At 40.9% G+C, this 24,383-nt stretch overlaps 1 protein-coding gene across 2 annotated transcripts; it reads right to left on the bottom strand.

The window, feature by feature from the left end:
* Window positions 1-1,908: 1,908 nt before the first annotated feature.
* Window positions 1,909-24,383, bottom strand: AMPD1 (adenosine monophosphate deaminase 1). 2 transcript variants are annotated; one of them, XR_012416217.1, is made up of 16 exons: window positions 24,288-24,383; window positions 22,343-22,354; window positions 17,909-18,089; window positions 16,086-16,251; window positions 13,232-13,397; window positions 8,965-9,184; window positions 8,304-8,433; window positions 7,060-7,254; window positions 6,462-6,768; window positions 6,147-6,365; window positions 4,698-4,824; window positions 4,351-4,514; window positions 3,566-3,686; window positions 2,721-2,894; window positions 2,447-2,557; window positions 1,909-2,083 (listed from the first exon to the last, which is right to left on the bottom strand). XR_012416217.1 is itself a non-coding variant. In XM_005542247.5 (16 exons), exons 1-16 carry the CDS (start codon window positions 24,307-24,309, stop codon window positions 1,925-1,927), a joined length of 2,244 nt encoding a protein of 747 aa, XP_005542304.2. In that variant the 5' UTR covers window positions 24,310-24,383; the 3' UTR covers window positions 1,909-1,924. The 2 variants fall into 2 exon arrangements, 1 of the variants encoding a protein (XP_005542304.2); XM_005542247.5 differs by having other exon boundaries at window positions 6,147-6,310; window positions 6,637-6,768.

Raw genomic sequence — 24,383 nt, 5'->3', positions numbered from 1 at the left:
GTGTCACTCACACTGGAGTGCAGTGGCCCAATCATAGCTCACTTGAAGCCTCAACCTCCTAGGCTCAAAGAATCCTCCCACCTCAGCCTCCCAAGTAGCTAGTACTATAAGCATGCACCACCACCCCTGGCTAATGTTTTTATTTTTTTGTAGAGACAGGGTCTCACTATGTTGCCCAGGGTGGTCTCCAACTCCTGAGCTCAAGCAATCCTCCTGCCTCAGCCTCCCAAAGTGCTGGGATTACAGACACGAGCCACTGCACCCAGCCCAGAAATGTATTTTTTGTCCTCTGCATTCAGGAAGATTATTTGGCAAAATGAGGCAGGTTGAATTCCAAGTATCACATATGAAACCAAATTTATAGATGTAATAAATGAATTCACATGTATGTATTGTACTGCCCTCTCATGGGTAAGATGGAGATATACATAATGGTAGTTCATGCCCTCTGAAGTCTGAGAATACAGTGTTTAATGTAGCAATTTGTACTATTTTGATGAGGAGGAGGCCAAGGTAAAATAAAATCTGGTTCTTTAAAGGGTTTACAAATACTCAACAAACAAAACTTCAACTTAAGAAATCAGGAAGAGATTCTTACACCAGAGCTAGTACAAACATGCCATCAGGGTTACACCTATGCTTATGGCTGCCTGTATAGAATATAGAAACATGCAGGAATTTGCTTTCAATTTTTTTTCCATTTGAAAGTTCAGGCTGGGCGCAGTGGCTCATGCCTATAATCCCAGTACTTTGGGAGGCCAAGGCACGTGGATCATTTGAGCCTCGGAGTTTGAGACCAGCCGGGGCAACATGGTGAAACCGTGTCTCTACAAAAGATTAAAAAATTAGCCAGGTGTGGTGACATGTGCCTGTAGTCCTGGCTACTCGGAAGCCTGAGGTAAGAGGATCACCTGAGCCTGGGAGGCCAAGGCTGCAGTGAACTGTGATTACACCACTGCACTGCACTCCAGCCTGGGTGACAGAGCAAGACCCTGTCTCATAAAAAAGAAAAAAGTTCATAACTTTTGAAGACATCTCACAAAATTCTCTTTTTTACTTATAGCCACACTGTAACTTCATGCTGAGGACAACTAGAGGATAGGAATGAAGTCTTATTCTGTATACCTTTGGTATTTAGAATAGTACCTGATAATTTAGCTATTTGATCAATAATTGTTTATTGAGTAAATTGAATGAAATGTCAGCCCAGCCACTAGATGCCAACACAGTTGTATGTGTGGAAGTATCATCTGCCCATTTGGAATTTCACCTGACCTTGAGTAATATGCATGCTTCTTAAAAGTTATATGTGCATTTTACTTTGGTAAGCAAAATCATTTAAAATGTACCAGTTTAGCTCACTATAATCTTATTGTCAATTATATCCTTAAAGCTAAGAATCCTTTTGTAAGATAAATTCTCCCTGAGTATACTAATTCAGAAGTACTGATTTTTTATATTAAGGCACACCCTCTGGTTTTGTCTAAAAAAGCCACTATTCACTTATACCTTGTCAAAGGACTTTTTAATGGTTCTAAGTGCCTTAAACAAATTTCATTCTATAAACCAGAAGCCTGTCTCCCAAAAAGTCATTTGCTTGTATTTTTGCCCAGCTTTATTAGATATTTTGCCTGAAAGTCATAGAGACTACAGTCAAAGAAACCTACATTCCCACTGCTACCCTTCACCAGGTATATCCTTGTGCAGGTTATTAACCTTATTAGCTTTAGTGTACTAATTTCCCCAAAATGGAGATAATAATGTCTACTTTATAAAGGTTGTGAGAAGGATTAAATGAAATAATATCAGTGGAACATCTAATATTGTCCTTGGTTTATAGTAGGGGCTCAATTAACAGGTAACTATTATTATTCAAACTCTACAATGAAATTCTCACTCATATTATTATTTGGTTTATTTTTTTTTATTCTGTTGATTTAAGACCCTCAGCAATTAAATTGAGTTCATAACACCAGGTTTCATAGCGATAGGCCATGCGGATTTGGGCTACGTTTGTCCTCCGGATATCATTTCCAGCAGGGCCTTCCTCAAGGTAATTGTCGCCCAGAAACTTTACTTTCTCCTATAAGAGAAAAGGATGCAGAATTATTGTTGTCTCTTTTCACACTGGTATAGACAATAATTGCATTCTTTACAAAAATTCCTTCCTTATGTTAGCCACTGACAAAAGAATAATAATAATAAACCATTAAAAGCACTCATCTAGTGCCTGTGTTCACAGTCTGCTGAGAAATCAAGTGTATTTTACTTCCCTTGCCCAAAAGGCATAGACAAAGAGATAGAATAATCCCTTCTAGTCCTTGTCCATAGTAACTGCATGTGATTCGTGGGCCAATTTTTCCACATGTGTTTCCCAACTACTTTTTCGGTATTCAAGCTAGCAGACCCTATACTCAGAAGGGAAGCCATTTGAGGACAGGTCTACCTCATGAGAAATTCCACACTGCAAGACACTGTTCCTTGCCACTTCGCACATATCACAGGTGCTCAGCTTGAAGACTTGTGCAGCAATAGCATATTCTTCCATTAGGGGCTCCTGCAGTTAATTATTAAATGAGGAAAAAGGAGGAATGAATTAATAAATAATATGTATCCTGCACAAAAGAAAATAATGAAATACCTTTATTTGACTTTCAAATTCTGGATGGGAAACAACAGTCCAGCAAAATACACTTGTATTGCGCAAGTCCATACTATACCTTGGTAAAGTGGAATTGCATTGGGTCATCTGTGGACAGTGAGATCATTAGCCCTTTCTGAAGGAAATTCAAAAAAGGATTTTTGGCATACTCTAGAAATAGGCTATTGTTACTTAGTGGTGACATGGCGATGGGAATCTGGGCTAAGAAAAACAAGTACTGTAACACGGGACTCTGAAAAAGAAAAGTGAAAAAATACGTAAAGATGTTGAAAAAGAAATACAAACTAGAAACACTACAATCTCATGATCTACCTTAAGCTTCAGCTTTCAACAAAATTATCACTTGTTCTTCAAGTCCCTTAGTAAGGAGAATTTAGGAGTTTTTCAATGTAAATGCTATTTGAGATAAATGTATTTAGGATACATTAATTTTCAGAAGCATTGAGTCAAACCAGATTGTTTATTCGATCTATAATTGCCTACGTTAGATGGTCTGTCTCAGGCAAAAGACTTTGCCTTGAAACATTCTTTTTTTCCCTCTCTCTCTACAAGAAAGTTCTGACTCTCACAAAAAACATCTTGAAGCATGCTATAACAAGAAATCTGGCAAAAACTAGCTTAAGGAAAGCCAGGCCATCTCTGAATTATTACCCTTGTCAGGATTCTAAGCTAGAAGTCAGGAGATCTGTGTTAACATATCTCTAACAGCAACTAGCAAGGTAATCTTGAGCAAGTCCCTTTACTTCTCTCTGTAGAATGAACTGCACTAAACTAAAAAATCTTTTATGCTCTACTTGAATATGATTCCAGTGTCGATAATGACTTGTGACAGTATGGTTGGCTAAGGGAAAAAAGATTCCTCTAGCTCCAATGTAAAAATTAAGAAGAGAGTTTCCAACTCACCTTTTTTAAATTTAGGCCATGAGATATATTATCTGCTGTCATGAATGCTGTCATGAGATGGGTGAGGGCTCCAGCTTCCCCACAGTGAGGTCGGAACAGAAACGTATTCATGCCTCGTTCCCTGGGGAAATAGAACTGCTATTGGAATCACAGGTTCTGAGTATGGAGTGATTCACAAGAAAATTCAGTAGAAAAATGAACACTCTGGAAGGAAGTAAGCCATCCAAAGGATTCAGCAAAACAGTCCCAAATCATAATCTTAACTCTTCCTAAATACAAAGTTTCTAAAAAGAGGCAGCAGAGGATATAGGGGTAAGGAAGTAAATCAAGTGTTGATTGCCTGGATGGAAATACCTTCAGTCTCAATAGGAAATTTACCAATATCAACATCTCATCATTTATTCTATTCTATTCTATTCAAACGTTAAGGGAGAAATGTTTCCAGAAAACCCCAGTATAATATTCCTCTACTTATTCCTTACCCAAATATATCAAGAAGGGTAAAATATATGAAGTGTTATAATTAATTACACAATGATTAGTATAAATTCCTAAACTTCTCCCCCAAAAAAATGAACTGTGAAAGTTATTGAAAGCATCAAAATATCAATCTCTGCCCCTAAGTAAATAAACTGAAGAAAAAAGTTAAGAGAAGGAAATTTCTGATTTGGGCCAGTTGGAACCATCACAGTGATGCATGAGACCCTTGACCACCTTTAGTGCCAATATATGTGGAAAGAGCTGTGTCAAATAGACCCTCCTGGCTCCAGTTCTCTCTTGCTTACTTTCTCAGGCTGTTGAGCACCATGATGTTTGCATACATGTAGTAGGCATAGTAAGTGTAAGATGGATTCTTTTCCAATGTCCACTCTTGGGGCTTAGGACTCTTGGAGGAGAACATGTGGCCACTGTGTTTGGACTCATCATCCACACTGTCAAAGCCAGTGATCTGTTAGGAAAAGTGAGTCATGCAATGGGTTCAGTCCAACTGCAGGTTCCCAGTCCTCACACAAACTTTCAGGTCCAAAGGCACAGACCAAACATAAAGAGATAAGCACCAAGAATTCGTCATGACTAGGTAGGGAGGTTGGTTCATGAGCAGCAGTATGAAGGCCTGAAGGGTCATGCTTACATGCTTGAGGAAGACACTGAGTTCTGGGTCAGCCTGGGGGTTGATGGTGGCCTCAAACACTGGCATGAAAATATTCTCCAGCATTTTTCCAAAATGTGGAAGGAAATTCTTGGAACGGAACACATCACTAGAGGCAAGAATTAAGAGAATTTAGGAGAAAAAATGATTTTTAGGACTGATAGCCCCAGTATGAGGGAACCAGAGGACCGAATGTCATGCACAGGAAAAGACTTGGTATATCTATCCTAGGTCCATGCTCCTCATACATTCTTCTTGGTCCCATACAGAGAGGGATTCAGTTTGGGCTGCACATAGGAAGTAAAAATTTTTTGGTGGACCCTATTCCCCCATCTTTTTTACAAATCTTTGTCATAAGAAAACTAAACCTTCACAGCTAAGTCCTCATAGAGGAATATAGCAAGCATGTCATAAAAGTTTCAATATATGTGTGCAGCTACAAAACAGTGAGCATGAAATGATTTCCAAGAATACCTCTGGTCTGCAATTTAACACTCTTATATAGCAGTTAATATATCCCAACCACTCTTCTAAGTGTCCAGAAATATTAGCTAATGTAATCCTCGTAACAACTCAATAAGTTAGGTATTGTTTTTAACCTTGTTTTAGAGATGATGAAACTAAGGCACAATGGGGTGATATGACTTAACCCAAGGTAACACAGCGAAATGGTAGAGCCAGGATTCAAGTATCGCCACTCTCGGTCCAGAATCTGTACTCCTAACCAACCTACTGCCTCTCTGCCTATTAGACAGGAAGTATTATCCTAGTCAAAAAATTACTTTTTTGGTTAAAGAGACGGGATGAAACTCTTGCATTGCAGTAGGTCACACAGAACACAAAGACAGGTAGCCAGAAAATACATAAACACCTAAGTTAGGTAAAAGATCAATGATACTGAACAAACGGAAAGAGAAGCCATCCCTGAAGGCGATGAATGACAGCAGGGGGTATGAAAGGGAGATGACATCCTCAGCAATACCATTGATAAATACTTTTTGATTGTGGAGAACTTGAGCACTTGTAGGTGGGACAATTGACAGACAGTAGTAAAGGTTCTGATACAAGAAAGCCACATCCCAGTAGAGATGAGCATGGGAAAGAATGGACTTGACACAGAGAAGACCAGGTGAAAGACAATGTATACCAAACTACATAGTTCTTATTCTATCTTAGTTTTAATCATTCTCAGTAAGTTATTTATGATCTTCATAAAGCTAGAGGACTGAACTGAAATGATCTTCCTAACTCCTGTCTGTGGTTAAGAGCGCTGTACCCAGAGTGCACAAAACCAAGCATTCAGGACCCAATAGTGAATGCTGTTTTAACAAAGCTGATTTCTATCTAGATGGGCAACACATTCCTTGTTCATACAGGGGAGTTGAAGCAGATGAGACAAGTGCAGGCTCTAGAGTTTCTAGAGGTACATACTAGATCCTGGGGACCTGGATCATCCATGTCATGTTGGGGCAGTGGATGCGATTGCGGACGAACCAGGAGGACAGTTTGTTCCACTCATCAGGACTGCGGCCATAGATGGACAGGCGGGGCTCAGCATGCTGGTACTTGGCCTCCACCAGGTCTGCACCTACCTCCTGCAAAGCCAAGGGAGAAGTCCAAGCCAGGAATTCCCACAAGTTCCTCTGGGGTCTAGGGAGAGGAGATTCCTTTTCTAACTCTTCCTTTCAGAATCTGAAAAGGCTAGGTCCTTAATCAATCTCAAAACCACACCCTTAATTTCTATACCTTAGGAATAGAGGTCTTTAAAAATCATTAGAGTGGATGTTTCAGAAGAAATTCTTATATTCATTTGTGTGGTGTTTGGCCCCAGGGATAGCATCCTCCCTCTCTTCCTTCCTTCCTTCTTCCCTTTCTTCAAGAACGGTGCCAGGTACCATAGATCTGATTGGTTCCTCCTCACCTTGATGATAGTGGCAAAATATTCTCCATTAATGTAATTGTCTGTCTTCAAGTAGAGGTCCCGTAGCTCACTTGCTCCTACAGGATTATATTTGTCATTGAACTTATCAAAACGCTGGAAGGTCTGGCGTCCCTGAATCAGGAAAAAATTGCAGAAATGTATTATTACCAGAGTGGTCTGGACACAGAGAGCTAGGAAATAGTCAAGCAGAACTGGGGTCTGGTAGTGGGGGAGGGCATTGGGCTCCAAGAATGGAATTTGGGACAGGTGACAATGAGCAAACTTCAAAATTGTCTGTGGTGCTTTCAGGCATCATGGCAAGCCAAGATAGTTAAAAGAGCTCTGAGAAGGGAGGGCTTGTAGGAGAAAGACACGTGAGGTTCTGAGTATTAGAGTGAAACTGACATTGGCATTTCAACCTACAGCATGAACATCCAGAGAATCAACAGTCAAGTCATAAGGATGCATGTTCAATTTCACAAAAAGTTCCTTTAGGGTCAGATTCTTCTCTTTGGTGCTATGGACCACTCTGTCAGCATCAGTTTGGTAAGATTTCTTAATAAAACGCAGCAGATGTTTCTGGTTCATGCAAGCGGCTGCATGGATATGGGTGTCCACCTGTATGTACATTCAAAGAAAGAAAAAAACATCAATCAACCTTAGTTATGATACTCTGTTTAGAGGATATGGTGCTGCAAATCCCACTATGTTGGGACAAAGTAAATAATGAGGATGTGAGCTGACAGTTGGTGGAGGTGGTCCAGCAATAAAAAACTCGTTACAACTGTGATGTGCCCATGTGAGGATGTGGAAGGTTTGGCTAGATGCAATAATAATGCTTGCTTCTTCCGTATATCTGTACATCCAATTTACTTCCTACATCTGATCCACACATTCTTCAGGACCATTCTTCACTCCTGAAACACAGCTGGAAGTGAAGTCACTACCGTAACTTTCAGCCTCTAAGGATAAAGGATTGAAATTATGAAGCCATGACACGGTGGTGGCTTTTATGAGGTAGATATTCTTATAACTAAATTTTATACACTGAAATTTCAGCAGATTAAGTAATTAGTCCAAAGTTGTATAGGCAGCTGAGCCAGGATTTGGGCCTGAATCTCTGCTCATATATTTCCTATTCCCACTTCCTTGTAATCATGTTAATGGTCAGAATACATCTTGGAAGTGTTTCTAGTTGATTGGGTTTCACAATCTCTAGGCTAGCTCATTTGATATTCACAATCCTCATGTGAACTGGACTGTGCAGATGTAGTTCCCAATTTGACAAATGAGGACTGAAATGAAAATATGTTGTCACTTCCTCCAAGGTCTTACAGTCAGGAATTCAAAGAAAAAGGACTAGAGGGAAGCTCTTTCAAATTCCAGAATGGTCATTTTTGATTTTTTGTTGTTGTTGTTATTTTTATTGTTGATGATAACTATAATTTTTTATGCCAAAAATGTGGCAAACCTTTCTGTGGGGAAAACAGTAGAAATGGCACTTAACTCTAACCCATTAGACATAATCTGTTATCTGCTTTTACTAAAATCCACCAAACCTGTAGAAATCTTAGATTAATCAGAAACACACTGTTTTCTTGCGCCTCTCAATAAATAATTGAATTGCTTTTGCCCAGGAATTACCTCGGAGCAACTAAAATGTTTACCTTCCTGCAGTTATAAAAATCTCGGTGGGGGTTGTTTTTCAGCTCTTTTAACTCGTCCATCTCGTTGAGCATCTGATGGACCTGGAACTTGGAGGAGAGGAACTTCAGACGCCGGTGGGTGTAGGTCTTACTGTGAAAAATAAAATTAGATAACTCCAAAAAGTTTCAGACATTCAAGGAAAACAGTCACAATTTCAAAACTATCAGGACCTTTATCATTCCTAGGAAATAATTATTGGAACAAACCTTTCAGTTTACTCTTCAGTTAATCTCATTGAGAAGTAGTGGGCTCCAAAGGCTTACTCTTTTCAACAATGTTGGACACAATAATGAGGGAGAACTTGGAAAGATATCTTAAAACTCCGTGGAGAGAGTGTTGTTCAAAGTTAAAGGCACTGGCATTGGGGTCAGCAAATTCAAGCGCAAATCCTGGCTCAGCCAGCTGTGTCACTTTTGGCAAGTTACTTAACGCATCAAAGTCTTAGCTCATAAAACTGGAATTATGAAAATAACCACCTCACAGAGCAAGTGTAAGGAATAAAAGGAACAATGTGCATGAAGGGTTTAATATAGTGTTTGAACATAGTAAGCATTTAGTAAACACTTAGTCTTACTATCAGTAGTCGTAGTACTAGTTGTTTAGGTCTCGCTAAACACTTACACAGGTCCTTGAGCAATTAAAGCAAGTAAAAAATTCATATCATCTAAGAAGGTGTCCAGATTTGGGTAAGGAAGTGGCTTAGGCTGATCTTTGCTGGCTGCTGCTTCGTTAGGATAGACGTAAACTACACCGTCCTTCATTTTGAGGTGATAGCCCATGTTTTCAGGAAGGTTGTCTGTTCGGAAAGGGTCCTCTCCCTTCTTCACAGGAGGAGTAAAGACTTTTTCAATCAAGCACAGAGTAATATATTAGCACATAGGATGAACGACCACATAAAAATAACCAACATCTGAAATACTACAACATCTCTTTAGCTTGGAATCCTGTACTTAAGTTGTAATTATCTGGAATTAAGCTAACCTTTATTTTTGCATTATTTTTCAAAGGTGACTTCATAGTATAAAATAACTATAAAAATAATATGTTGGCTGGGCGTGGTGGCTTGTGCCTGTAATCCCAGCACTTTGGGAGGCCGAGGCGGGTGGATCACCTGTGGTCAGGAGTTTGAGACCAGCCTGACCAGTACGGTGAAACCCCGTCTCTACTACAAATACACAAATTAGCCGGGCTGTGGTGGTGTACACCTGTTATCTCAGCTACTCGGGAGGCTAGGAGTAGAGAGTTCAAGGAGAATCACTTGAACCCGGGAGGCATACGTTGCAGTGAGCTGAGATCACACCACTGCACTCCAGCCTGGGTGACAGAGGGAGACCCTATCTCAAAAAAAGAAAAATAAAACAATATGTTATCTAGTGTAAGAATGATTTTTCAATTTATTTGGAAGAACTGTTTACATAAAGTAATCCATATACTACTTACAAACAATCTTCATTATTTACTGAAGTTGGTCATCAAAGGCTTTCTGTTTAGAGCATATTATTAGGTCTTAGATAATGAGATAAGAATAAAAGTCAAACTACAGTTAAAAAAAATAGAGTTTAGCTTATTTAAGCCAATCTTTTTTATTAGGCTTAATTTAGAGTGTTTTCTGAAATAGGCTTTTAAAGATCAGTTTTGGGTTCACAGTAAAATTAAGTAAAAAATGCTGTTTCCAGACTGGGCACAGTGGCTCATGCCTGTAATCCCAGCACTTTGGGAGGCCAAGGTGGGTGGGTCGTTTGAGGTCAGGAGTTCAAAATCAGCCTGACCAACATGGTGAAACCTCATCTCCACTAAAAATACAAAAGTTAGCTGGGTGTGGTGTTGTACACCTGTAGTCCCAGCTACTCAGGAGGCTGAGGTAGGAGAATCTCCTGAACCTAGGAGGTGGAGGTTGCAGTGAGTGAGTTTGTGCCACTGCACTCCAGCCTGGGTGACAGAGTGAGACTCCATCTCAAAAAAAAAAAAAAAAAAAAGAAAGAAAGAAAAAAAAGAAAATGCAGTTTCCCCACAGCCCTTGCACCCACACATGCACAGCCAGTCTCCACTCTAGGCATCCTGCATCAGAGGGTCCATTTGTTACAACAGATGAATCTACATTAACACCTTATAATCACCCGAAGTCCATAGTGCACATTAGGGTTCACTCAAAGCCTATGGGTTTTGGCAAATGTATAATGACATATATCCACTCTTATAGTATCATACAGAATAGTTTCACTCTCCTAAGAATCCTCTGTGCTCCACCTAAAGTGGTTTTAATGTAAAAAAGAGATATAAAATAAATTATTATTGTAAGAGTAATAATTCTTATGAGAATTATTTTTCCCACCTTTTAAAGCACATACAATTTCTGCTAAAGGAATTGAGAAGAGATTAAGTGAATGTGTTCCCTTCTTTCCACTGCTAGCGGTTTCAGCCTAAGGAAGCCATGAACACATTTCACACTGTCACAGCCTTTAAGAATTCATCCTTTTACTTTCAACAAGTATGGTCATTTATGCCTCTTCACTGCTGTGCCCAAGGAAGGCATCAGAAAGTCTCCTGTTCGCAAGTGATGCCTACAGCAGCCAAAGTGAGAAAAATAGCATAGAAAAAAAACAAAACAAAACAGTCTGCACATTTCCTATTCAAAATTGGGAGAAAAGGAACCTAAGAGAAGTGAAACAGCATGTTGCTACATCAAATATTAATTTTAAAATCCTTATACTTAATGATTAATAGCTCACTATTAATGATATAATTATTATTAAAGCATAACTTGGGGGAAATAAAGACAAGACAAACTAAATGTCAATATTATAGAGGATGGGTAAACCACTGTTATGAGTTACCAAACTGGAGACATGTTTAATACGATTTTAATATTAAAAGGAATTACAGACAGGAAGTTGTGGAACTGGCAATCTTTAATAATATTACAATTTGGAAGTTCAAAAATCTTTTTTTTTTTTGAGATGGAGTCTCACTCTGTCACCCAGGCTGGAGTGCAGTGACGCCATCTCGGCTCACTGCAAGCTCCTCCTCCCGGGTTCATGCCATTCTCCTGCCTCAGCCTCCCAAGTAGCTGGGACTACAGGCGCCCGCCACCACGCCCGGCTAATTTTTTGTATTTTTAGTAGAGATGGGGTTTCACCGTGTTAGCCAGGATGGTCTCTATCTCCTGACCTCGTGATCCGCCTGCCTTGGCCTCCCAAAGTGCTGGGATTACAGGCGTGAGCTACCGCACCTGGCCTCAAAAATCTTAAGTATTTGCCTCCCCAGAAATTTTAGTTCTAGGAGTGTAATCCTAAAATTATGAGACAATTACAGGAAGATGTGTATATAAAGATGCTTATTGTACCCTTTTTAGAAACAAGTTTTAAAAAGTCAGAAATTTAATTGCCTAAAAATAGGAATTAAGTCAATTATGTTCCAGTTATACAATAGAAATCTGTAAAATTATTAAAATCTGATTGTTGAAAAATACGTACTTAACTTTCTACAAGGCAGAAAGTAAAAGCTGAGATAAGTAAATAAAGTGCTATAGAAAGTCAGAACATGTAGTTTACATCTATCCAGAAGGCAAGAAAGGATAGTATTTAGGCTGCCTCTTGAAAGATTGGGTTGGCTCTAGAGACTTGGACAAGTGGTGAGTAAGTAAGAGGAAGGACAGTCTGGGCACAGGGAAGCAGAGCAGCAATCCAGGAGCAGGAAAGTGTTGATCTATGCAGGGAACGAGAACTATTTCCAACCGGAACCAAGAGTATAAAGATGGAGCAGAGAAAGTAAGTTCAGAAATAGCTTGAGTGGGCCAGGCATGGTGGCTCACACCTGTAATCCCAACACTTTGGGAGGCCGAGGCGGGTGGATCACGAGGTCAGGAGATCGAGACCATCCTGGCTAACACGGTGAAACTCCATCTCTACTGAAAATACAAAAAATTAGCCAGGCGTGGTGGCCGGCGCCTGTAGTCCCAGCTACTCAGGAGGCTGAGGCAGGAGAATGGCGTGAACCCAGGAGGCGGAGCTTGCAGTGAGCTGAGACCGTGCCACTGTACTCCAGTCTGGGCAACAGAGCTAGACTCCGTCTCAAAAAAAAAAAGAAAAGAAAAGAAAAGAAAAGAAATAGGTTGAGTGTGCAAGTTCAAAAATAAACAGGCCAGGTGTGGTGCCTCATGCCTGTAATCCCAGCACTTTGGGAGGTTGAGGCAGGCAGATCACTTGAGGCCAGGAGTTTGAGACCAGCCTGGCCAACATGGCAAAACCCCATCTCTACAAAAAATACAAAAATTAGACAGGCATGGTGGCGCACGCCAGTAATCCCAGCTACCCAGGGGGCTGAGGCAGGAGAATCGCTTGAACCCAGCAGGTGGAAGTTGCAGTGAGCCAAGAGGGTGACGCTGCACTCCAGCCTGGGCAACAGAATAAGACCTTGTCTCGGAAAACAAACAAACAAATAAAATGTAGTTAGGGGGCGAGAGGATGTGGGCCTCAAATGCCAGGCTAAAGACTGGACTTTGCTTTGTAGGTAGCGAGGAGCAGCTAAAGGTTCTTGTCAGGAGAAGGATGTGCTCAGATCTGTGTTTTAAAAATTAGCACCAAAGTAAAGATGAACAAAAAAGAGTGAGACTGAAATTTAGGAGAGTAGTTAGGAAGCTCTTGTAATTATCTGGACAAGGAGAAGGCTAAGCCTGAATGACGGTTTAGGGAATGGTGAAGAGAAAAAGTTCAGAAAGATGTGCAGACTGAATCAAGTGATTGGACACATGAGGAAATGGGGCCAAAGATGACTATTACTATGGTATTTTTAGACTAGATTACTTATAATCTAGGGGCATATTTTAAATTTAATATTTAATAGTTTAAATAAAAGACATGTTTCATACATTATGTAAGAGAATTGTTACCTGGATAGAAGCTCTCATTTGCTATCCAAGCCTCACCATCAATGTTGCGTAAGTATTTGGAAGGGGTTTTAGGGAACCTCTGAAATGATTTCTGCATGTATTTCTCACGTATGCATAGTGCCCGATACAGACCTTTGCAAACAATTTCAAAATCTTCAACTGTAACCTGCAAAAAAAAAAAAAAAAAAAAAAAAAAAAAAACTCAGCATATCAGAGTCATCCCATGAAAACCTGAGAAGTTAGTAAAGCTTATCCTTGGCACCTCCCAGCTCTCCTGTGTGTCACAGCCTATTCAGAGCCTCACCACTCACCTTGCTGCTTCTTCATTGACTTGGGACCAAAATCTCCCTCCCAGAGCAGGTCCTGAAGCTTTTCTAGCTTTTTTGTCTCTACCAAACTTACCTGTCCTATGAGTCTTTCCCTTATAGTCCTGTATTTGTTTTTGGTTTTTGTTATATAGCAGGGATTATCTAGCAAATAAGATTAAAAGAATCCATTCTAACATGGTATATACTTTCTTCCTTCCAAGTGCGTGTGAATATTTTAAGTACAAGACAATACCTCAGGCCGGGCGTGGTGGCTCACGCCTGTAATCCCAGCACTTTGGGAGGCCAAGGTGGGTGGATCACAAGGTCAAGAGATCAAGACCAGCCTGGCCAACATGGTGAAACCCCGTCTCTACTAAAAATACAAAAATTAGCCGGGCGTGGTGGCTCGCACCTTTAGTCCCAGCTACTCGGGAGGCTGAGGCAGGAGAATCACCTGAACCTGGGAGGTGGAGGTTGCAGTGAGCCGAGATTGCGCCACTGCATTCCAGCCTGGCAACAGAGCGAGACTCCGTCTCAAAAAGATAAAACAAAACAAAGACAATACCTCCAACTGAAAGACTATGTGACTCAAATTGTGAGAATTCAAACCACTTGGTCAGTGAGGGAAATATTTTGGGATGAATAAGGGGTCACAAATCTCTCAAACCCATGCACTGCCTTCTTCAGCTATGATGATCACAACATCATTCTGTGAGAAGTTAGTCTTTTAGATGATTTTATTTCTGGGTAAAAATTGAGAGATTCTAGAGGAAAGCCTCATTAGAGCTGCTGGAAATTTCCCCTGCTCCCATTCCCAACTCTTGACTGGGCCAGGCAGGCATGCCCAAGTAGTTGTAACTTGAAATCACTGAATGTTCATTATCAGAACCCAAAGACTTTTACTCTGGGACTAGCATATGCTTGTCCCCAATAGTTTAAGGTCCAGATATTGATCTTGAATTAGTTTAACTATTTTAAAGACCTGCTGACCTTGGCCAAAAGAGTCTGGCACAGGTGCTAGGTCTGGGGGTCTGCTTCCATGCTTCCAGTGGCATGTGTAGCTCATTGTCACCTAATAGGCCACTAGTCTATCAGGTCCTGAAGAATGAGAGCTGGGTCTTATTCACCTTCATGTTCTCAGCACACAATGCCTAGCACAGAATAGGTGCTCAATAAAGACTGATTAAATTGAATCAAGTGTTTAGCAGGAATTAATGATCTTGGGAACTGAGCCCTGGTTTCCCCTTTGCCTCTCTGTTTAAATTACAAGGGTGAAGATTAATTTGGGTAGAGACTACAACCAGGTAGAGCATAGAGTGTTGTTCAGCAGCCCACATTCAGCCAACAGGTACAGCAACATACTTCGTTTTTCCCAGTCTCCAGGTCAAGGTTTCAGGTGCTCTCCAGCTTTCACAGGAGGAGAAGCTACTCCTTGACTTCTGTACATTTTGTTTGTCCTCCTAACTTCTTTGTTTTTATTGTTGTTTTCATTTCTATCAAGCATGCGGGTATGACGTTTATCTCCAAATTTTTACGTTATTTTTGAATTCTGGAGTCCTCCAAACTGTGTTTCCCCTGTACTCATCTCTATTAGGCATTTCTTTTTAGTTATTTAGTGCCTAAACCACCTGACATTTAGAGAGCACCCATGTTATACAGAAAATGAATAAGCAAGGATGAGGTGTATTTAATTGCTCTGTCACTTTTAAGTATCTTAGGACTGACTCTAAGTGGGTCAGTTACATGAGAAGGGGACCCAGCACTGGTCATTAAAACTATATTTGGAGCATCGACTGATGGCTGCACAGCAGTTTCACCAATATGATGCTGATTCTGCAAGTCCCCGTGGCAGAGATTTATTAATTGACCAACTGTTCTGGATGAGACAAGCAGGTCAAGTTGCTTGTGACATGACTTTACTATCCCTGTGGCATACTAGACTCTGTTCCAAGTAATGATCTACTATGTAATCATCTGCAATGAAATTGGAGAGTTCAGCTCCTCAAAACACAATAGCCTCATTAGGATTCTCTAACCCCTCTCTCGTCTTCCTTCTTTTCTCTGATTCCTTCTTTTTTCTCTTCCCTCTCTCTTTCTCTGGATCTGTTTTCTTTGGTTGGTTTATGCTATCTGCAACCCTTCTCACTATCCTAGGTCTGCTGGGGTCTTTCTTTTCCCCAGAGTCTCCGTGCCTCCCCAGAGGCTCCCTTTTCTGATTTATGATAACATCAGTGAGATTTGACCACTCTCCTGCTCTCTTTGATCCTTTTTGCCAAAATCTGTCCATTGTATTCTGTAACATACACACTGTATTCTACTCCATATTCTCCATGTGCAAGCAAATGAGACAGAGGATACATTATGTGGGATGATAAAAACAACAGAAATATAAGACATACCATATTAGTAGTGAAATGCAATAATGAAGTGTAACAAAGCACAGGTGAGCTACACCTCCCTCAACAGGAAGGAGAAGGTAAGGCGCTAGAACTGTCAAGCTGAATGGCTTCCTGGTTGCTAAGTCTGAGTGGCAAGGACCAACTCACCCCAGAGGCATAGTCACCAGTGATCTGCACTCTCTGAAAATCAGGCACGTTCTGGTAGGTTGGAGATGAGGAAATGTATTCATCAATGTGGGACAGTTTGGTGGAAGATGTTTCACTTAGTGGAATGGACAAATTAACAGTCTTCCGTCCTTGGAAACGCTTTTTTCTGGGTTCGAAATTTAAAAGTAAGAGTTAATTTTGTCTTCATCAGGCATTTCACTGTGACAGATAGATGTTTCTCTATACGATTTTATTCTGAGGACAAAAAGTAAAATTTAAAATGTGGTTGGGTATCAGAAACAGGATCCAAGCATAGTGGGAGGAGAAATCACTGAAGACACATGACAGTGTGCCCCTGTCCCTGGTCTACCTTGGAAGAGCCTTAGCAATCCTAGAAGACCTTCACCATGACACCCTTCTTCCCAGGCAATCCACTCCCAGCTGAACAGGCAGTTTAGGCACTACAGAAAACACAGGTTATATCAGTTACTACCTGTATCATTTTATTCATGTTCCTTAAACATGGATAAAGGAGCTCCCATTTACCCACCTAAAAAAATGGTGCAAAAATGACTACCTTATAGGATTTCTATGAGATTTAATGTGTACAAAATGCCTAGCAGAGTACCTGGAACTTACAAGGTATTTAATATTATTTTCTCAAATCAACAAGTATTTGTTGAGTTTGACCCAAGTTTATTGCTTTGACCCAAGTCCTGTGTTAAGTCCTATGGGGGACACCAAAGGAGGTGGATTGTTCTTCTTTCCTTAAAGATGTAAAACCAAGAGAAAGACAGCAGAATAGTCTTTTCCCCATGAAGCTGGTGGGATCGGGAGAGGACTTAAGGAGAGGATTCCAACAAAGTGGTTAGTATAGGTTTGAGGTTTGAGGACTAAAGTATGGCCGGTAGTGAATCCTAGAGTGGTTCAAATAAAGGAAAATAGATTTGGTGGAGAGGGATTTTCAAAGACTGCTTGGGGGAGGCAGCAAGTATGCATCACAGACATAGGATGGGCAGGGCATGAGGGCAGAAGTAGAGAGCAGTATTCCTAAGGCCAGGAGGTGGTCAGACTAACTGGAAGGCAGGATTCACGCCAGGGAGCATAACATTAAGGTTGACTAGGGACAGAGTCTGAAGATGGAGGCTCTTGTGTCCCAGTTTATATAACCGTTGTGTGTAAATTGAATATGTTCACAGCAGCCATTTGCCCACTTTGGTTTGAAATAATTCTATGGTATCTTGAAGTCCTCTTGCTTAGATGGGTAGGGAGGCTTCAATCAAGGGAGATGTGAACGAGATAGGAGGCCCACTGCTTTCTTCTTTTTTCATCATTGGCTCCTCTCTCTACTCACTCTAGCATATCCAGTATGGGGGGGAAAGAATTTTTTTTTTTTTTTTTTTTTTTTTGAGACAAAGTCTCGCTCTATCACCCAGGCTGGAGTGCAGTGGGGCGATCTTGGCTTACTGCAACCTCCACCTCCCAGGTTCAAGTGATTCTCCTGCCTCAACCTCCCAGGTAGCTGGGACTACAGGTGTGCACCACCGTGCCCGGCTAATTTTTGTATTTTTAGTAGAGACAGGGTTTCACCATGTTGACCAGGCTGGTCTCAAACTCCTGTCCTCAAGTCATTCACCCACCTCAGCCTCCCAAAGTGCTGGAGTTACACTTGTGAGCCACTGTGCCCAGCCTTAGGAATTTCTAACTCTGGCAGAGTTCTTCCTCTGAATTGAACATCATTTGGATAAATTAAACCATATCTTCCCTGGCAGATACCCCTCCTTAGGTGCCAATATGCTAAGCATTCCGCTTACACCACTTACCTCCTGGCTTCTATAGAGGTGGACAGAGTCTCCAGATGGAATATGTGTGCTTGCATCTCACGATGAGAAATTGGACAGATCTCATCCACATCAAAGGGGGAAATCTCCTGACGACCTCCTTCATCTTTGACTTCAGTGGCAAACACTTTTTCAGCAAAGCTGCGCGTTGCATCATCAATTTCTAAAGGAGGTTTTCACATTAGTGTTCAAGCCCCTTTTCAAAAGTCATCTGAGAGTTTCTGCTATGTGTAAGGCATGAGACAGGGATTGTGCTGCGTGCATGGCTCCCCTGCTTTCCAACCAGGGTCCCGGAAACACCGCAGAGCTCAGTGCCTGTTCTCCTTTTAGTGGGTTTCTGTGTGGGTACCTTGAAAATATGCTCTCAGAAACATGGGTCAGATTCTCATAGCGCATATCAGAATAGTCCTAAAGATGGTCCTAAAGATGAGACTGGGCTCTTGGAGGACCAGCACCTCATGTAAGATCACCTGTTTCTGGCAAGGCTAAGTTTGATTTCATAGTTTGAACCATGCAGCACAGTTCTTCCCATTAGGTTGGTGGAGTTTTTCTGATGGTTTTAAAGATGTGGATAGGATTATTGGTCCTTGGAGTTTCTCTTGCTAAGGAGAACCAGTGATTCCAGTGATCTAAGTAGTTCTGAGAAATAAATGTGTACTTTAGGGCCTTTCCTCTACTTAAGACAGATACTGTGTTTCTCTCACACATCAAACCTTGTTTTCTTCAAATCCAGACAACTTTGTGATATGCTGCTGTATGCAGCGAGGGGACCACTGACATTTACTACCTAGTACTGGAAGTCCCATTTCTTGTGGACATGGGCCTCAGTAGTGAATGACCCTTGGAAGGCCAAGTTTACTTGTATATACCCTAATTTTCCCATTCTTAAAATGGGGGGAGAGGATGCTTCTTATTTTGGCAACGAATAACCCCAAGACCCTCAGGATGTAAGAAAACCAGTGTCTCTGGGCACGGTGGCTCATCCCTGTAATCCCAGCACTTTGGGAGACCAAGGAGGGTGGATCCCTTGATGTCAGGAGTTGAAGACCAGCCTGGCCAACATGTGAAACCCTGTCTCTACTAAAAATACGAAAATTAGTTATGCATGGTAGTGCACACCTGTAATCCCAGCTACTCAGGAGGCTGAGGCAGGAGAATCACTTGAACCCAGGAGGCAGAGGTTGCAGTGAGTCGAGACTGCACCTCTGCACTCCAGTCTGGGTGACAGAGCAAAACTCTGTCTCAAAAAAGAAAAGAAAAGAAAACCAGTGTCATCATATAGGATGGTGATGGCCATCAAGTATCTGCCTTTCTGTTAAGTTCCACTGTGTTCTCCAGATCCTCAGTGTTTTCTGTCTGAATAATCATTACCTCTAATACTTTTCCTAGTATTTCCAGCAAATAGCTGGTAGCAATAATGACAATGGCAAATAGCTAGCTATTTGGAGCAACAGTAGAAGACAGAAACATTCCCCACAGGATGACAGAGCAAACTGTATGCAGAGAGAAAGATGCCCCCACCCATGAATGTCTATACAGACCTGCAAAAGTCCACATTTTCTATTCTAAATTAAGTAGATGTCATGTGTTCAAGCTCCCTGCTCTACACTTAACACCTCCTACATCTTCCTCTATTTCCATTTCTTTATCTGTAAAGTGGGAATACTAATACCTACCCAACCTCGCTGGCAAGGCTGTTGTGACACGAAGTGAGATAGTGTATGTGGAAGTGCCTTAAGACAAGTAAAGCACCAGATTAAATTGAAAGAGGTAATGTGTAGCATTGGTCAAACAGACATTTGGTGTGTGGGGTTAGCTTTGGACTATGAATGAGATGATAAATGATATGACTTAGTATGTGATGTAATGTACATTGGAGATGATAGGAATTGATTCATAACTTCCCCAACAATAAGTCAGGTCAGCCAGTTTTTAAAACCTGGTTTGTTACAGCAAAGTTAACAGAGAAGCCCACTATGTTGGCCAAACTTCATGCATCTATTTGCCTTGTTAAACTCAAACACCTGAAACGGAAATGCATCCTTGGATGCTATCAGTAGTCCTTTGGCAAGCACCATGATCCATGAAGGAACAAATGGAACACCAAGTAAATGCATTCGATGGCCTGAGAATGCCTCCACACCCTACTGCCAACTGATCCCCAGAAATAATGTCACTTCTTCCTAAGCATCACGAGCAAGCACATGCATCTCAAGGGAGAGTGGCAAGCAGAAGTTGGAAGAGGCTGCATGCACCATGAAGGGTAAATGGAAATAGGACAGTTGGTTATGAAGATGAGAATGAGGATGATGCAACTGGTCAGTCATGCTGGGTCTGCAGCAATAGTGCTGGAGGCCTCAGGAAGGACAGTATGGAAATGGATGCCCAGAAACCAAATCCTACTTGCTTGATATCTGGCTTTTCCAGAACAAGCATTCATTGTCTGGGACTGCACATTTCTATTTGTTTCCTATTTTAAAACAGTATTGTTTTTACTAAGATTGTATCTCTCTAAGCCACTATAGACAGTTGAAAAGTAGAAACTCTACTCTTGAGAAGTAGCTTACATGATGACCAAAAATTATATGGTTGATATTTCCTTCCACTGAATCAACCACTTGTTTTGACTTCATTTAACCACAGCTGAAATTTGACTCTAATTCAAGAGCTCTGCTTTTCAAAAATACCTAGGGGAGTGGGCCTGGCATGGTGACTCACACCAGTAATCCCAGCCCTTTGAGAGGCTAAGGTGGGAGGATTGTTTGAGGCCAGGAGTTCGAGACTTTGGAGCCTGGGCAACATAGTGAGAACCTCATCTCCACAATTTTTTTTTTTTTCTAAAAATTAGCCAAGCATGGTGGCATATGCATGAAGTCCCAGCTACTCAGGAGACTGAGGTGGGAGGATCATTTGAGCCCAGAAGGTTGAGGCTGCAGTGAGCCATGTTCGCACCATTGCACTCCAGCATGGGCAACAGAGTGCAAACAAACAAATGAAACATATTTCAGGGAATGGTGGTGATTATGGAAAGGAAAAAATGAAACTTATATTTCAAAAGATAAGTAGATAGGCCAGGCGCAGTGGCTCACGCCTCTAATCCCACCACTTTGGGGGGCTGAGTGGGCGGATCACCTGAGGTCGGAAGTTTGAGACCAGCTTGACCAACATGGTGAAACCCTGTCTCTACTAAAAATACCAAATTAGCTGGGGGTGGTGGCACGTGCCTGTAATTCCAGTTACCCAGGAGGCTGAGGCAGGAGAATTGCTTGAACCTGGGAGGTGGAGGTTGCAGTGAGCCGAGATTATGCTGCTACACTCCAGCCTGGGCGACAGAGCAAGATTGTCTCAAGAAAAATAAAAAGAAAAAAAGAAAATGTGTGTAGGACAGCTGGATGGCCTTGGGCAAACCACATAATAACTGGGAGCCTCAGTGTTCATCATCATAAAGGGGAATGTTAATAATAATAATGTCAATTTCAGAGAATTGTTATGAAGATTACACAAAAAATACTTTAAAATTATGCAGTACCGTCCAGAAGTTGGGGATTACTATTATTAACGCCGGAAGCGCAAGACTCTTGAGAAGAGGAATATCATGCTTGCTTCTTAACCCAACAGGTCCAGAAAAACATGCTTGTTTCTCAGCAGTGCTTTATTAATGTGTAGGAAAGACAAGGTTGTAGGCCTTTCATCTGCCACATCTCATCTCCCAAAGGAATTCAGAGGCAAACCTACTATCAGTCAGCAAAAGGACAAGTCTAATTTGAGATTGAGGGGAATAGACAACTAAAGTTATGGTTTTATCTAAAATAGGTTTTTAAAGCCAGGCACAGTGACTCATGCCTGTAATCATAGCACTTTGGGAGGCTGAGGTGGGTGGATCACTCGAGGACAGGAGTTCGAGACCATCCTGGCCAACATAGCAACAACTCGTCTCTACTCAAAATACAAAAATTAGCTAGGTGTGGTGGTGGGCACCTGTAATCTCAGCTACTCGAGAGGCTGAGGCAAAATAATTAGTTGAACCCCGGAGGCGAAGGTTGCGATGAGCCGAGGTCACACCTCTGCACCCCATCGTGGGCTACAGAGCAAGACTCCATCTTTAAATAAATAAATAAATAAATGTGCCACATGAGGTTTTCTTTAAAAAAAAATATCTATCTATCTATCTATCTATCTATCTATCTATCTATCTATCTATCTATCTATCTTTATACACACACTAGAATCCAGAAAAGCCATGAGCTTATTTGCTATGCTATGGGATAGCTATGGTCATTACGAATCTCTGTTGACTTTCAAGGCTATTATTTAATAAACACTGCTGAAAAATAGCCATGTTTCTGAATTACGGAACAGTATATTTTCTTTAATTAATACTCTGACAAATGGCAGCAAAAGTAATGCAATACTCACGTTTCTCTTCAGCTGTATGAAGTAAAATAAAACAAGATAAAATATGTGAACAACTTTCTGTAATCACGGTGGCTATTAATCACTGCTTTGGGGTAGACGCATGTAGATTGCTGTTATTTCAGCTCAGTCTTCCAGCTTGTCTACACTTGGCATCAGAAAGCTTAGGAATATGGTCATTATACAGCTCTTCATTTTCTTTTCTTTTCTAATATGTCTCTTAACATTTTTAAAAGGCACTCTCTATAAAATATGATTTTTAAAAATATCTGATGAAGAAAAATGGGAACGCTCATATGATGTTGACAGCTCATTTGGTAAACAATTTAGTAACACCTACCAAACAACCATTTGAGAAGCTATCCTATGAAAATCATCCTTAAACATGGAAAAAGCTTTAGGTGTCAATATTGTTGTCAGAACACATTTATACTTATAAAAATCCATAAAGAGGCCAGGCGCAGTGCCTCACGCCTGTAATCCCAGCACTTTGGGAGGCCAAGGCGGGCGGATCACTAGGTCAGGAGATCGAGACCATCCTGGTTAACATGGTGAAACCGTGTCTCTACTAAAAATACAAAAATTAGCCAGGCATGGTGGCGGGCATCTGTAGTCCCAGCTACTCGGGAGGCTGAGGCAGGAGAATGGCGTAAACTCAGGAGGTGGAGCTTGCAGTGAGCCGAGATGGCGCCACTGCATTCCAGCCTGGGTGACAGAGCGAGACTCCGTCTCTAAAACAAACAAACAAACAACAACAACAAAAAACCCCCCAAAACCATAAAGAACCTAAGGAATTAGTTAAGAAAATAGAATATGCAGTCTTTTAAAATGTTTTTTAGGAAAAGTTTGGGATACCATGGTAAATGGATAAGTTGTAAAGTTAAGCCAAAACATTATCCTGCCAAAAGCAGGATATAAAATTACATGTGCAATATAATCATAACAGTGTCTTTTTTAAAAAATTCTTTAATTTTGCACAGAAGATAGATTGAAAAGAAAAAACACTAAAATGTTAAGAGTGGCTATCTTTGTATAATGGATGTGCAGAGTTTTAAAATTATTACTTTTGGCTGGGTGCAGTGGCTAATACTTGTAGTCCCAGCACTTTGGGAGGCCGAGGTGGGCAGATTGCTTGAGCCCAGAAGTTTGAGACCAGCCTGGGCAACATAGTGAAACCTTGTCTCTACAAAAAATACAAAAACTAGCTGGGCATGGTGGCACGTGCCTGTAGTCCCAGCTACTCAGGAAGCTGAGGTGGGAAGATCACCAGATCCCAGAAGATTGGGGCTGCAGTGACTCATGATCGTGTCACTGCACTCCAGCCTGGGCAACAGAGGGACACCGTGTCTCAAAAAAATAAATAAGTAAGAAATAAAATTATTATTTGTACTGAATTCCCCAACTTTCAAAATGAATGTTTATTACTTTTATTTTTTCAGCACAATTTCTATTTCACGTGAAACATGTATTGCTTTTATCATTTAAAATTATAACATTATTATTTTAAAAATTACTCTGTGTACAAACCTGGACAACAGAAAGCTATTCTCATGAACTATCAGAATACACACATTGGGTTATTTTTGTCATGTACATGATTTTCAGCTAATACCATAGCTAGAGTCATTATGTAGGAACTGTCTCAAAGCTATGGCAGCACAGGTTTTGTTTAGACTAGCAGACTAGTTATTAAATATTTCACAGAATTTTCTACTGGGATCATCAAAGATGCAACATGCATGATAACAGTTTTAGAAACTTACCCACATACCAAAACTAAAAACAAACAAAAAACCCTTGAAAACATTTTGTGTTTTCCAGAAATGTATTTTAAAGCTATCATGAACCCCAAATAAAGAATGATCAAAGCTGATATGGTAGCTAAAGGAACAGTTGCATATGAAAAAAAAAACAAAACCTGAGCTCTCCAAATACTTTGTACACCTACCTGCGAGTTTGAACAGAGGCATTGTTGCTGAAATCCCTGATTCTAGGATAGCACAGTAGAAAAGAAGAGAGAGGAGACCGTGGGTGACTGACTGAC

This window comes from Macaca fascicularis, chromosome 1, assembly GCF_037993035.2.
Source record: "Macaca fascicularis isolate 582-1 chromosome 1, T2T-MFA8v1.1".
NCBI lineage: Eukaryota > Metazoa > Chordata > Mammalia > Primates > Cercopithecidae > Macaca > Macaca fascicularis.
This window is presented reverse-complemented; position numbering and strand designations above follow the sequence as displayed.